The sequence below is a fragment of the Apus apus genome, chromosome 14 (genome assembly GCF_020740795.1).
Source record: "Apus apus isolate bApuApu2 chromosome 14, bApuApu2.pri.cur, whole genome shotgun sequence".
In the NCBI taxonomy this organism is placed as follows: domain Eukaryota; kingdom Metazoa; phylum Chordata; class Aves; order Apodiformes; family Apodidae; genus Apus; species Apus apus.
In genome coordinates this window covers 12,154,919-12,170,221 of record NC_067295.1, presented here as the reverse complement: position 1 = coordinate 12,170,221, position 15,303 = coordinate 12,154,919, and the positions used below count along the sequence as shown (strand labels likewise).

General features: G+C 41.1%; 1 protein-coding gene across 10 annotated transcripts in view; it reads right to left on the bottom strand.

Annotated features, from left to right (window-relative positions):
• Window positions 1-15,303, bottom strand: part of TMEM114 (transmembrane protein 114) — a 104,938-nt gene that overhangs the window by 46,017 nt on the left and 43,618 nt on the right. For 8 of the 10 annotated variants that reach the window (XM_051632229.1, XM_051632232.1, XM_051632231.1 and 5 more), the window contains 2 exons: window positions 10,619-10,715; window positions 3,636-3,687 (listed from right to left, as the gene is read on the bottom strand). In XM_051632229.1, the coding sequence (XP_051488189.1) occupies window positions 10,680-10,715 (36 nt within the window). In that variant the 3' untranslated portion in view covers window positions 3,636-3,687; window positions 10,619-10,679. Of the gene's footprint in view, window positions 1-3,635; window positions 3,688-10,618; window positions 10,716-15,303 lie in introns of those variants that run through there. The other 2 variants (XM_051632230.1, XM_051632227.1) reach the window with 2 other exon arrangements.

Genomic DNA, 15,303 nt, shown 5'->3' with positions numbered 1-15,303 from the left:
AATTTGGATGACTATCATCCAGTCTTTGCTTACTTAAAAATAATTCTTATGCATTTATTAATATCATAATACTCAAACTGGGTTATTCATGAAGAAACAGTCTGAGCTTTCTTTGAAGTTTCACAAAATGAGAGTATCTTGCTGAAGAAAATAATTTTGTTCTCACGCATATTAAGGGCAGGATGGGCTTTTAATTCCACTTAAAGAGATTCTGTGTTGTCAGAGCCAGCAAAGCAGGCACAAGGAGCGTGGCTCTTCCCTCATTAGCACCAGCTAGGGAGCCCAGGCTTGTGTTGCACTCACAACTCTCAAACAGGGGTGGCATCTGTTCTGCTCCAGCGTTCAGTCCTGCCTGTGCACAGCTCAGTCTCACTAGCCTTCTGCCTGCTTTGCTCCTGGCAGCATCTCCAAGCTGGTGGTGTGCCCTGAAGACCTTGTTGAATAGGTCTGCCAAGTCAGCCTTGCCAAACCTGCTCCCACATTCACACACTTCCAGCACAGCCCCTGTGCTCACCCCACTCCATCCTCTTCTGGAGGCAGGGATGGTGTACACCAAGGCCAGGCAAGCAACACAACTCCTACCCCCTGGAGCAAAGTGCTAGACTAGAATAAGGGGGTTTTGTGGGCACTGTGGGACTATGCCTGCCACAGAGATTAAAGTGCCTTTGAAAAACACAACCTTTGGTGTAGAGTCCCTGCTTTTTCTTCTTCTCCATGAAATGCCAGCCATTTTTATTAAAATCCCACCTGTCAACAGATTTCAGAGGAATGCAGAGTGGATTCGTTTTACAATATCAGAACCAGCTGCTCACAAAAATAGCTTTCACTCTCCCAAAGTCTACTAATCATTTCAGGAGACAAGCGTAGAAGAGGATATCTCAGCTGACACTGGAGAGCACAAATGTTGACACAAATATGAATCTGAAATTTCTGACAGAAGTTGATTGTGTTGCTTTAGAAGGTTTAGCAGACATGCCACTCAGCTGACAAGACCCTGTTTAATGCTTCACTTTAAGTATTTGTATGATCTTTGGGGTTGTCACTTCTGGGAATTACTGTTCTTTGGGAGCAGTTTCAGCAATCTCCCTGTATGTTACACCTGTAAAAGTACAATGCCTGCTTCTTTTTCAGGCTGGTCTGCTGATAATCTGGAATTGTGACATTACAAGAATGGTTGCTTCATCTTTTTCATGCTTTATAGCAGCAGTTTTCATTGGTGGCAAGTGCTTATTATGCCAACCAGGTGTGTGGAAAAGCAGAGGTTGCATCACAGGAGGATGAGTCCTGTCCACTGTCTCTAGAACTTCATCTGAGATGGCTTGTGCTACAGGGCCTCTGACTAGGAAACCTGTTCTGTGTTGCTTCTGATTTTCAGTTGATCAGGAAAGAAATCTAGTCTCAAACGGTTCAAACAACATTGGAATGTTTCAATATAGTCTTTTTTCTTTTTTTCCACCAAAAAATATTTGACATGAATTTGTAGTCACAGATCTCCTCCAATTACAGTTCTGGGCAACCAGAATATTTGGATGAAGGCTAGTCTGTTTCTAGCAGAAGTTAATTGCTGTGTTATACTTGCAAGGCTGCATTTGTATATTGCTTGCTGCTGCAGATCTGAAATTTCATGGGAATGCACTGAAAATTATTTTAAAAAAATAACATTGTATCTGCTTTATGTGTTCAGCATTAACCTTGTCTTTCATTGTTTTCTAATAGTGATAATTAGGTGCTGCATTATTATAGGGTATGCTTTGTAGCACCCCTAGGAGAGCTTTTATGTACAAGATAAATGCTACTGTATACATAAAACTAAATTTTGTTGAGATAAAGCCTCTGTTGGTTTAGTTTTCGTAACTTTCAACTTCTTCCTCCAGACACACAAGTTCCTTTTAGAATTTCCCTTTATCTGTTTTTTTTAATCCTCCTACATCTGAGTTGCCATTTATCTCAGACCTTTAATTCTGCACCAGTGTCATCCTTAGCACAGGGGTGGACTGAACCAAGCAGTTAATGCTGTGACACTGTTGGATCCTCTTGTTGCTGGACTGTGCTGGTGCTCATTAGCATCAGCAAAGGTGGGAACCGTCACACAGGGACCCGTGTCTGTCGATCTTTAACTGGTCTGTTCAGAGTCCTGTTAGAACAAATGGCTGCAGAGGCAAACTCACCTCACAGTGAATGTTAAGAGCAGACATTTTAAGTGCCTAACAGGGAGAGTCACAAGAACTGCATTCAGCCTGATTCAGGGACAGGCTGGGCCTTCCCTGTGTCAATCAACATTAGCATGTTCTTCCACAAGTACTCTTCTTCCACAAGTCCCTAGTGCTCTTGAGTGGGGCAAGGAAATAGAAGTTTGGCTGTATTTAATAATAATTATAACAATAACTATTATTATTATAAGAAGAAGACATGCTAATAGTGATGGATATCTGCAAGTTTCCAGCATTTCTGGGCACCAGAAGAGGTTTTCTTAGCCTAACTTCTGGATTCCAGTTTAAAATTCCCAGCTGCTACATGATAATCTGAATTCTTCACATGTACCTACACAGATACAGTGTCATAAAATGCTCCAAAGTGAAAGACTCTTCAGTTCTTTGCCCTGCCCAGAGAGATGGCCACAGGGAAGCTAACTAGATCAGTTAGTGTTTAGTGAAGCTGGGAGAAATGCAGCAAGAACACTGCTGTCATACAGGCCTATTTTAGAAATGTTTAGTTATGATTCCTAGATGTTTTAAAGTAGGTCATGTGTTCCTACTTTTAGGGTTTACAAGACTAAAAATTTCACTCTACACAAAGCTTGATGCAGCAGTCACGTACAATAAAAAGGCACCCTGGAGCTCCAGGAAAGTATCTATCTGATCTGAAGGTCTTGACTACAGGGATACTAATCCTAATTTTCAACAGTAGGAAAAAGGAGAAAGTTATTATAAAAGTAAAACTGCAGGTAATAATTGTCTGAGCATGAATTGTAAAAGTGGATCTTCAGTATTCAAACCCCCATGAAAAAACCACATAGACTGCCCAATGTTATTTATTTAGTATTATTACTACAGCTATTATTATAACAATCAGCATGAAGGTCTTAGAGCTGAGTGACCACCTGCTGTTTAGGTTGATGCTCAATTTGCAAACAGTCAAAGTGCCATTTGGTTTGTGCCATCTTGCTGCATTACTTCAGCCATAAAAGATATTGTGTAACCTAACAGCAGCTTTTTAACTAAAAATAGGTGTTCTGCTTATATCCAGTAGAAAACTGGTATTTAATGATTACAGCAATACAATGTATTCAGATTCTTTCAGCTGCTTCACTCCGAAAAAGCAGCTTTTTCACCTGCAACAAATGGAGCAAACCTCCTTAGAGGAAAATTTAGTAACACCAGCAAACTCAAGAGACAAGACAATTGGACAACTTTACTGCTGCCACAGCACTGCAAAAGTCTGCCTGTGTGACCTTGGGCAAGCCTTCAGATGTGGTTTTAGAAAGGCTGAGCATTTAAAACTCCTCCTGCAGTTACTAGCAGGCCCAGGGACTAAGTATCTATGAAAATGAGACCTTTTAATCTTCACCATTTGTCATTCTGATACCATGCAAGGGTAAAAGGGAGCTTTTGTATTGACCTCAGAGAGTTACTTACAGGGTCCAGTCTGAATCCAAGGGTTTTTTTTTTTCTTATGATGACAGATCACCTGTCCAGAAAGAGGTCAATTAGTGCAGTTACCTGAGAAAGGAAGTGTGACTTCGTGTTCAGAGGGAGAAACTGAGAGTCGGAGCTCTCGGGAGCTACTATTATATGACATTGTGGCTTTGGGCAAGAGGTTTCACTTCTGTCTTTCAGTTAACCATCGGTAATACATCACCTGAGCATGGTGATACTTAATTGTTACTTATAAAGTGCTTGGGCGTGGCTGGAGGTATAATAATCCAAAAATAAAAACCACATTAATTTGCAGCAAAGGCACAGAAGAGGGATGCTGTGTCTGGACAGACAGAAAACCCCTTCAGATCCCTTTTGCCACTGCTTGGGCACAGAAGGTGTTAAACTGCAGCATGCAGAGACGTTTCTTATTCATTAACAGCCTTACTGTGTGATGAAAGGAAAGGCAAACTCTGCAACCATTTTGCTGATGTTAAGGATTTCATACACATAATAAATTATATGTGAACGTCGTTGCCATGCATCTATCCCAGAATTCAGCCCCTCGGGGACTCAATCATGCTGTTCTGTAGCTAGGAATATCAATGCACTGAAACAATGAGCTAAATCTACGTGTATCTCATCAGTGGATGTTATGAAGACAATATAAAAGGGGAGTGAAGGAATGTGGACCTCGCTCCCTACCTGATCAGGGGAGAAGGTGACTGACCTCATCATCTAATGTAATAAACACCATCCAGGTGGGGAGCTATCACAGAGCCCGGAGCAATATGAAGCCCCACGGAATGAGATACAGCACAGTACATGCAACTTTCATAAAGATTTCGGTGTGGGTAGCTTTTGGTTTTGATAAGAAGAAAGGAGGAGGCTGTGTGCCCAGTCATGAAACACAGGCCAGCAGCACCAAGCCTTTTCTCACAGCACCCTCATGTGCTGTCAGCAGAAAATGCTCTGTGTCACAGGGGGAATGCTGTGTCTTTCAGCAACGCTGGAACTTGTTGAAAGAACTAATTTAAATTAAATAGGACAGCCAGTACATATTAATTAAGTATCAATTGATTCTTAAAAGAGTACTTATTGAGGGTTCTCAAGTTGGGAAGGGATAAATCTGGCTGTCATGTAATTAATTCAGAATGACACAAGCAACAAAGGCGTATTACATATTTTCCTCTGAATATTAACTCATGAAGAATGTTTACATATCCAATTAACAGTTAACAAGATAACCTTATACTATGTTAATTAGCTATCTGCTAATTAAAAATGTACCAAAATTAATATAGACATTAGGCAAGTCAACTGTATAACTGCTTATGCATAAGGAGAAATCAACATGAAACTTTTGGAAAACCTCTTTGAGGCAAAACATGGGAGGATCTAGACCTATTACGTCCCTGCCACTGACTCTGGCCAGCAGCAACCAAAACATCTGGCCAAAGAAAGAAGGAGCAGTGGGGTTTACTTTCCCTTATGTACATGACTAATGAACTTCTGGCCACATCTCATCCCAGTGTTGTTAGTTTTGGAAGCCGTATGAACCCTCATTGGATGCTTCTCTATGTGTTTTATCTTAGGCATGCAGGATCAGAAAAAAAAGGGGATTTTGAAAGCTATGTGAAAGTGAATAACAAATATAGTGAATAAGAAACTCCACTGTTATTAAACTAAGCACCTTCCTTGACCTCTTTGATAAATCAGTACTTTAAACACATGACCAGCCTCTCTGAATGTAGTAACATATCCTTCCTGCAGCCTATAATAAACCAACTGGTCAATGAACAATGAAAGGAAAATGAGTAGTTGTCTATGTGTCTTAAAGGACAGAAACAGTTCTTGTCCATTAAAATAAGACATTAAGTAATATTTGTGGTTTTCTCTGTTTTACTGATTTTAGCATTTTTTGGCACCAGTGAAGAATTATATACCCATGATGGAGGGTTTTTTTCTGAGGCAACCTGTCTTGCCTTTAACAGTCATTACAGCTAACTGGAAAATCAAGCCTTTTTCAATTTTTAAATGGGCTGTGATATTCAGAAAGACTACAAATTGGCCTATTTTTAAATGAAGCAACTTTGGAAAGCAAAACAGAACTAGGAAAAAGTCCACAAGTCTTTCTCTCCTCTTTCACGTAACAGACCTCTTGCTTACAAAGGCCCAGCTTTCAGGCAGCACACAGATGTGAGCAGTGGTGTGTGGGGGTACTTCAATGTCTTGTAAACCTTTGGGAAAGTGCCTCATCAGTTTAACAGTTGACTCAGCTATGTCCACTGCATGTAGACATTATTTCTGAGTGTGTATGTGCATACAGGTATTTGCTGATATAAACACATGCACCCCTGAATCTTTTTGTATGAGTATTCTTTTTCCAAACTGCAGAAGTGATTAAAGTACTTTGAGCTATAACTGATCTCTTTAATACCATTGTCAAGCCATTCACATTCAGCCATTACAGTATTCAATTGTCATGTGAAAGCCAACAGCATGCTGGCCTGCATCAAAAGAAGTGTGGCCAGCAGGTCAAGGGAGGTAATTCTCTCCCTCTACACCACTTTCATGAGACCCCACCTGTAGCACTGTGCCCATTTCTGAAGCCCCCAACACAAGAAGGACTTGGAGCTGTTGGAGGTAGTCCAGAAGATGCCATGAAGATGACCAGAGGTCTGGAGCACCTCTGCTATGGAGATGGGCTGGGAGAGTTGGGGCTGTTCAGCCTGGAGAAGAGAAGGCTCCAGGGAGACCTTAGAGCACCTTCCAGTGCCTGCAGGGGCTCCAGGAAAGCTGGGGCTTTTTACAAGGGCATGGAGAGATAGGATCAGGGTAAATGGGTTTAAACTCAAAAGAGGGGAGATTTAGAACAGACATTAGGAAGAAATTCTTCAGTATGAGGGTGATGAGACACTGGCCCAGGTTGCCCAGAGAAGTTGTGGCTGACCCATCGCTGGAAGTGCTCAAGGCCAGGTTGGATGGGGCTTGGAGCAACCTGGTCTGGTGGGAGGTGTCCCTGCCCATGCAAGGGGGTTGGAACTAGATGATCTTTAAGGTCTCTTCCAACCCATTCTATGATTCTATGATAATATGGATATAATTTAATCCCTTTTTAAATATTTTTAAGACCTATGTAGTTCAAAACCTGAGACGTTGTAATAGAAGTGCAGAATTGCAAATGCAAAACACAGAGAGAATGAGAATTTCATAAGGAAAAAAAACAAGAACAATTAGATAAACACTGAGATGTAACAGTGAAAGGGAGTGGAGGAAGATGCCAGAGAAACTGTGAAGGAAAGCAACTCAGATGTGAATAGGACAGGAGGTGGAAGGTATGTGCAAAAATAATGAAAAAAAGCTGAAAATAGAAAGTGATTCTGCAGAGTTTAAGAGTGATCAGCAGAAAGACAAGGAGGACATGGGTGGGAAAGACAGATGTCATGTTCTTGTAATGGAACTGACTGTGCTAATACCCCTGTGAAGCCTTTTAGCACGCCCCTTGTAAATGAGGTGTTTTCAAAAGCTTGAGAAGAATCAGACAGAGTTGACAGTCTGTGTGGCCAGAAAAAAAAATCACTGGGTGTAGTCTGTGGCCCCTCTCTGCCTCCTGCTGCTCTTTGAATCTTACAGCAAAGTACAGTCCTCCTGAAAAGCCTTTTCTGTGGACCTAAGCATAGTGTCCTATGCATATGGGATATGTCCTATGCATATGTGGACCTAAGCATATGAAGAACCTGTCAGATTTCCAGCATACAAGCACTACTGAAGAAGGCTGTCTGTCATTCCACTGCCATATTTCCAGCTATGCTAATAAGGCAATGACCAGTTCAATTCCATCTCGGTAAGATCCCAGCAGAAGGGATTTCTCCCTTCTCCAGTGTTGGGCTGGAGAAACTTAAGCAGATGTTGGAAAGGTACAGAACAGTGCTGAGCCTAATGAATAAACAGAGGTGACTATTCAGTAGTTCTGAAAAGGAGGAGATTATTGTTGGCATTTCAGAACACCTGATTAACAAAAGCATCATTCACTGCTAAATAGCATGGAGAGGTAAGCTTGTCTGATGCTACTGCAGCACCAACATTTCTTCAGGGTGAAAGTCAAGCTGAGCATCAAGCATCATATACACTAGATATTTTCCAATAATAGAGCAAGGTTTCTTGGAAGAACATGAAGACCTAAAGGACAAGCTGAAATTAAAAACAGATCCTACATGAAACCATGAGAATGCAGTAAGTCATTCTCACCAGGTTACAGAGAACTGAGCCTGCACTGAAGAGGCAATCCTGCAGCTCACTGCTAGGTAAGTGCAGAGCACTTAGAGATACAGCAGAGTGATACAGTGGAAGGAAGACCAGGAATCACAGTGGTGCAAATCAGGAGCCAAAAGCTTTGGCTCCAAATGCCTTGACAAACACAGAAAGGGGACAGAGAGAAGAGGCACTCTTGGCAGCACTCTCTGGAATGGAAGATTCTGTGACTGGCTTTTGGCACAAGCTGGATCACCTGGCTGATCACAAGCTATTAGAAGGGAGGCTGAAGAAACAAATGTTTGGAGCTTCCTTCCATATAGCTAAAAACAAAATAACTTTCTTAAAAGGTGAAGCTATCATTAGAGAAATCCAGTCCTGGAGGCAGTTAGTGCAAAGAATATAATTTTTAAGGTTCTGTGGAGAGGAAGAAGTTATGGGTTAAAAAGTTATGGCTGGCTGAGATGAACATGACAGTGGACATGGTCAATGACTCTAAGTCCAGATGGAAAACAGTGACAAGTGGTGTCCCTCAGGGGTCAGTGCTGGGTCCAGTGTTGTTCAATACCTTCATTAACAATATTGACAGTGGCATTGAGAGCACCCTCAGCACCCTCAGCTGATGACACCAAGCTGGGTGGTGCAGTCAATATGCCAGAGGGACAGGATAACATCCAGAGGGACCTGAACAAGCTAGATTAAGCTGAGGTCTCCTCAGGCCTTAGAAGGTTTTAACAGCTTCCAGGAAGACTAGTTTTTTCCTTCACCAAAATCATTATAAAATTCAGTGTTTAATTCTGTGACAGGCTTCTCATGGACCTTTCATAGTATACATAGCTCAGTGATCAGTAATACTTTCCTCATTAGGCACTAATAGTTTTTGCCTTTCTAGTAGACTGCTTCAAAACCATATCAATCAGTATGTTCCCATTCAAATTTTATATTACTGCAGCCTTTGGAGGGTTTAAGCACCTATTTGGAAAATGGCAAGCAAGTAGGATTCTGTGCAGATCTAGAAGAGAAATACTGATTTATATGTAAAAGAAACTGTCAAATAACTGGGCATGGGTATTGCAGTGTGGAAGAATGTGAGCTTTTGGAGGGTTTCTAAATGTTTTATTATGATTGAGCCTGGTCTGAGATTTGTGATCATCTCAGAAAAAACTCAAGTGTTCTTTACAGATTCTGAACTACTTTTATCTTTCTTTGGGGTATTCTTATTCTGTGTGTATTGGTGCAAAATATGGTCCTGCTGTTTTTGGGGTGTTAGTATTCCAACAATTTCAGGCAGTGAGCTGAAGGAATAACATCATTTACTAGTCTTGTTTGTTTGTTTTACTAGCCACCAATCTTTTCACGTGTGCTAATTATTTGAGTCTCTCCCCCATCTGAACAAGGGAAATAATGATAGCTACCCTACAGATGAGTCATGTAAAATAGTTTTGCTCATGGTTGTAAAATACTTTCAAGACACAGAGTGTCTTGGGTTATAAAACCCTTTGCTATTATTAGATGTGGTGTTATCCTCTTTTCCAGAAATATACATGAACATTTTAAAACAAAGGGGGCGAGCTGCTACTCACTCTGAAAAATTATGCATATGCATAATCTGCTAGATTCCTCACTTCTCAGCTGATCTATCTACTTTCTTATACTCCTACCAGTCATAAAAATTGCACACAGAGGGATTTTCCATTGTACCTCTACTTGGGGGGAAATTTTAAATGAGAATATCCCTGGAAAAAAGGGGGCAGGAGGTGGAATGGAAAGACAGACAATAACATTTTTCAGTACTAAAACACAAATATTTCTTACCTATCAGGTGTTTTTAAACCTAGAATAATTGGAAGGAGTAGGTGGCTTGGGATTTTTAACATGTTATTATTGCTTTTATGCAAAACTGTGTAAACAGAGGCAATCTAAGATTTCAGGTTTAAATTATGTGTGTTTCAGTGTTTTTCCTCAGAACTCATCGTAAACGTATGGCCTCTTACACCTCAGCCCAGAGCAGGATGACTCCTATTTGGAAGCATGATAGCTGTACTCCCAGAGGAGACAATAGCTATCTGCTGTTTATTGTTACAGACGGCTGCATTACCAGAGGGATTTAAGGACATTTAGCACAACACATGCACTCTATAACTGAGTGAACATGCCCTTTTGCAAACACACCTTCCCCTCTCAGTGCAGCCTGGAGCACTGAAACTTTCAGGCATTGCCTCATCTGCAGTTGCTGACACCTGTTCTATGGGAACAGATCATTCTAGAGGCCTGTCATTTTCTTCTCCAGCTGCCATCTCACCTTCCAGTCTCCTAAGGGCCCTGTCACCCTTCATCACAGTTTTGCTGGTGATGGAAACCACAGGTGAGGGACCAGACAAGTTCCAGACTTGCCCACAGCAGAATTGTTTTCACTTTATTCCCTGGGAAAGGGATGGGGAAAAAATGGGGAGACAAGGGCAAAAATGCAGATGTACTACACTAGACAGCTACACCAAAAGCAAATGAGCATGAATAACTTTCATGCTGCATTTTCTTCCTCATTAATTCCTTTCTCCATGTGGAGTTCAGGTATACTAATACTTCAGGCAAGGATCATGGTGTCAGGAGGTTTGGGCTGAATTAAGTACTTGTCTTTGCAAGACTGAGAATTGGATTTTCTTTCAAAGCTCTCCAAACCTGCATGTGCCAGTTCCATTCAGGTCAACAACAGTAAAACTCTGATTTACCTTTGTGAAGCCTGAATTTCCATTTGTTCTTCAGAAATTTTTCAGCCAGATATTAAGGGGTTCACCATACATAAAAACTTTTCTTCCATTTAGGTACCTACATGAAGAAAAATAAAAACCAGAAGCCAGTGTTAGGACAGTACAGGCCAGATTCTTCCATATACATCCAATACATTAAATCCTTGGGAAATATGACTGTTCTGATGATTTTAAGCCTTTTGTGAAATCTAGCCCTCAGTAATAATTCATTGCCACTAAATTAGGACTTATTCTATTGAACAGATATTGGGACAGTTACATGCCTCTGAGAAGATGAAGATTTTGCAGAGACTGGTGATAAAGAATCCCTTTGAATTTCACAGAGTGGGGGTTGGCCTGGGTAGAAGTTACAGTAAACATTTATCAGGTTCAATGTTTTGGGATCACAGCTCAAATGTTTTACTCAGAAACAGCAAACCTCACCCAATTGCTACTCAAAATAATGTTCAGTCCAGGTCTGCTCAGGATTCAGACCCCAGCCACCATGTCCCACACTAGGATTTGTGGTGGGAGTTGAATGCTGTTTCCATTGTCTAACCTGATGCCACAAAAAGCTGTGCAGCTAAGGTAGAGTGATAACTCTTCCTTGAATGTCACTCTATGCCATTTTTCTCTGGTGTAACATAAAAAAAAAAAAAAAGAAAGAAAAAGGCATGTTCTACAGTATAGTCTGGCTAATTTAACAAAAACTGTAAGAAAATGTACTGTGCTACTACTGCAAGATTATGTGCATTTGCTGAAACTACACTGTGCTTGTTAATGACTTGGTAAAGACTCCTATTACCTTCAGCAGTCTTTGGATCTGACACTAAGTGAGGCAGCATAAATAGATCAGGATTTGGAGGAAGGTTTAACTGTGCACCATCAATTTTATAGCACCTTTAAACCAATATTTACAATACCTAGCATCAAGTGATTCACTATTTAAAATGCTCAAAAACACACTATTGACAAACCTGCAATTTGCCTTCCATCTCCAAACTCTCGATGGGTATTTTTGGCCCTATCTTTTTTTTATATATTGACACTTAACTTTTTCAGCACAAAATGTATATTGACGGAGCCATCAAGAGAACAAACACATTAAACCTAAAACAACAAGTACAAGCTCTAAATAATACAAAGCTGGACCTAAAAGCATGTATGCTGAAAAGCTTCAGATAACTGGGTCTGCAAATAGATCCTCAAGCTTCCATTTGGGCTCATGTAGCAAACAAACCAAAAGCAAATCTTGCAATTATACAGACAGTAACAACTTAAGGTGTCAGGTCAGAGCCAGACTTGGCTTCTCTGGCTCCAACCACTCAGCAGTATGTTAGTCACACAAAGAAGTTGAATCTGTTCAGACCACATTAGCAAAGCTTCTGCTCCAAGTTTTGTCCAGTAAAAATCAAGTATGACTGGTTTAAATGATAATTCTCAGCTCAGCCACTGGGCAAGTCAAAGCACAGCTCTTCCTTAGCCCTGCTTGGGGAGTGAACTTCCAGTCAATTAGGCTCAAGAGCCAGCAGGCACCAGGACATTATTACACAGCAGTCGTGACTCCCCAAGGCCCCACTTTCTCTGCCAAGGCTTCTGACTTGAAGGAGAATCTGACCCATCACTTCTGTCAGGCTCTTCCACGGTATTTGTAGGAGAGAAAACAGCTGCAGGTCACTTAGAGCAGTACAGCAGCAGGGATCTTCTTGACCAATGCATGCTACTGTGAGGTAAAGACCAAGACATCTGAAGTTACATATCCTTTAGCATCACAGGAGTAACACACAAAATGGAGAACAAAAGTTGCAGGCAAAAGTAAAGCTGTTTTCTCACAAAGTCTGAAGAAGGACAGACATTTTCAGTTCTCTGCTCTCAGTTCCAGACTTTGATTCATTTTACGTGTCCCTTCACTTTTTCATTCAGCTCAGCAATCTTCAGGCAACTGTTTTGATCGCCATGCCTTGTGTTTTCTCTTTTATAAATCATCCCTGTCTCAGTAGGATGCAGTGTTACAGCCCAGTCATTTGCTTCAGGAAAGGGTTTCCTTCCCTCTGGCAGTACGATCTCTACTCCTCTCATGTTTGTGGATCTGGGCTTATGAAATAAACATTGGTTTCCTAACCTCAGAAACAAAACTCCTTGTTCTTGTCCTGCATGAAGAATTCTGGCCTGATATTAGGCCTCTCAAAGGATTAAGATCACGGCTGGAGGCTGCAGGATAATTCCTTTTTTGGAATTTTCTTCCTTCCTGTGACACAGGATCGATCTACAGCAGCACTCAGGTTGATCATGCAGAAGCTTAGCTTCTTCATACAGCCAGAGGGATGCAGATATTTCTGTGTCTGTGCAAGCATTCCCAGTGATGGAAATGCCAGGGCTCAGCCTTACAAAGTTGGCATCTGATTCCTGCTCCCTCTAGCAGGGTATGAGGGAAGGAAAGAAAGCTTTTCTCAGGTTGTGTCTCTTCTGCAGACTGAAGATGTGGGAAAGGATCTGAGAAATAACTGTAATCATCACAAATCAAGGCAGTAAAAGCAGGGAAAACACAGTAGCATGGGAACCATCATGCACCACACAAGCCTGACAGGAACACAGCTAATCCATACTGGAATTTGTCCCTCAGATTTGTTGCTGAAACTGGAGCTAGTGGAGTAAACCTGGCTGAGTACATCTACATGGCACCTCAGCATCACCTGCAGCTACAGTGTCCTTTCCTCCTTATGATGCCAGATCCATGGACTGCCAGCTGTGTGATGAATTAACATGCCAATGGCATCCAAGTTGGGCTGCAACAGTAGGATCTGCTAAGTGCAGCAATCACTGATGCCTTACAAGCACAGTATGAAAGCCCATGATGCGTTGAATGCTACAGAAGTTCCCACAAGGTCTCTACTTAATAAATAATTTTCTGTTAAGTTTAAATATCTATTTTTATTGTTAATTCCCCTCCACATCTTCTCATATTTTTGTTTGTTTGTTTGTTTTATCCTTCAGCCTCTTCCTTCTTACCTTCTACTGCAGTTGTGTTTACTGGCACTTTCATTCCTCTTGAATTGTTTTGTATGAAACTTTATTGGAAAAGGAATTAAGCCTGCCCCTTGCACTCAGACAATGAGGCAATTGCTGAAAACCTGGAAAACAGTCACACGAGGAAGTGGGGATATTTCTGTATTTTTAGTGGCAAGGAGGAGCTTAGTGCTAGTCAGCTTATGTGACTTGACAACTTGTAGTTGTTAACAAAGCTTTCTTAGGTGTGTCATGGTTCTAGAAAAATATCATTCAGACTCCTGGTTGTAGCTGCTTTTAAGGCTTAACAATTATGCCACATTCTCAAGCTCTTTCCTTCTAAAATCACAACATAACATTCCAAAATTTCGCTTTGGCTTGAAAGGAAGAAATGCTCCAAATCTAAGTATACATGATGTTGCTCTTGCAGTTCTATCTGAGCATCTCATATGTTTAATTTCAATGCTCACAGTAATGCTAAGAGGCAGGATATGGTGTCATTGCTGCAGAACTTGAGCATCAAGAAGATTAGTGATTAGTCACATTTCACACAGGGCCTGTGAAGAGCAGGCAATTCCCTCATGATCTTTGTGTCCCTGGCTAATGACCATTCTGTTTTTACTCCTTTGAAAAGACAAGATGGATAAAGCCTTTTTCCACAGGCAAATGAAAAAGCAAAAGAGCAACAGGTATGACCTCCCTTCAGTCCTGGGGAAAACATCCCCTTTGACTTCGGTAAGGTCAGTCCCTCAGTCTGTGGCACATTTTCGTCCTGTGACTGAAAAGGCACAGAGACTCTCCAAGTCCTGCTACCTGCTAACATAAATGAGTCTCTTTTGACTCTTCTGTGTGGAACAACAGTGACGTGCTGTGGCTGCTCATGCAAAGCACAGCAGTAGAGACCCAGGAATACTGTTATCACAGGGACTGCTTCTGTACAGTAAAATTATATTCCTACAAACAGCTGCCATTAGTTGGGTGCCCATGTCATGGTAGCAGTTTATAAATCAGTTTGGTGACATGTCAAGTAATGGTTATGTGTATTCCAAAACCCATTTCAAGCACTAATTTATACTGTATCCTTATTTCTTATGCAACAGTGCTATTTAGAGGGTAGTAACATTTTAACCACATTAGGAGAAAATATTTGTGTTGACTGGTAGTGTTTGTATGGGTTGCAACTGACAGTGCAGGCTGAAATCTCTGCATATAATGAAAGAAAATCTGATAAAAATGATTAAGTCTCTAAATGGGGAGATCAATCTCTATTGGGGAGGTTTAGTAATTTATCCAACTTGAGGCCACTGAGTAGGACCAGTGCCAGTAAAGATGGTAAAGTACAGAAACAGATACCATTTAGATCAAAGTCACAAAATTAGTTAGTGGCTAAATAAGATTTTTGGGGATGCATTTGTCATCATGGAGGGACATGCTGCTTTCCAAGAGCCTTTAGTGTTTTAATGCTTGTCATGCTGTCTATATTCCAAAGGAATTAGGAATTACAAGGGGATTTGCTATGTGAGCTGTTTGCTCTCTGCGGGATTATCTTCTGAATTCCTTGGGGCAACTGTTCCCACAGGCAAACCCAAGACAATGGGGTAAATCACAAGGTTAGCTAGTCTTTGAATAGACTAAGGCTTACCTGTATCAAATTCAATCCT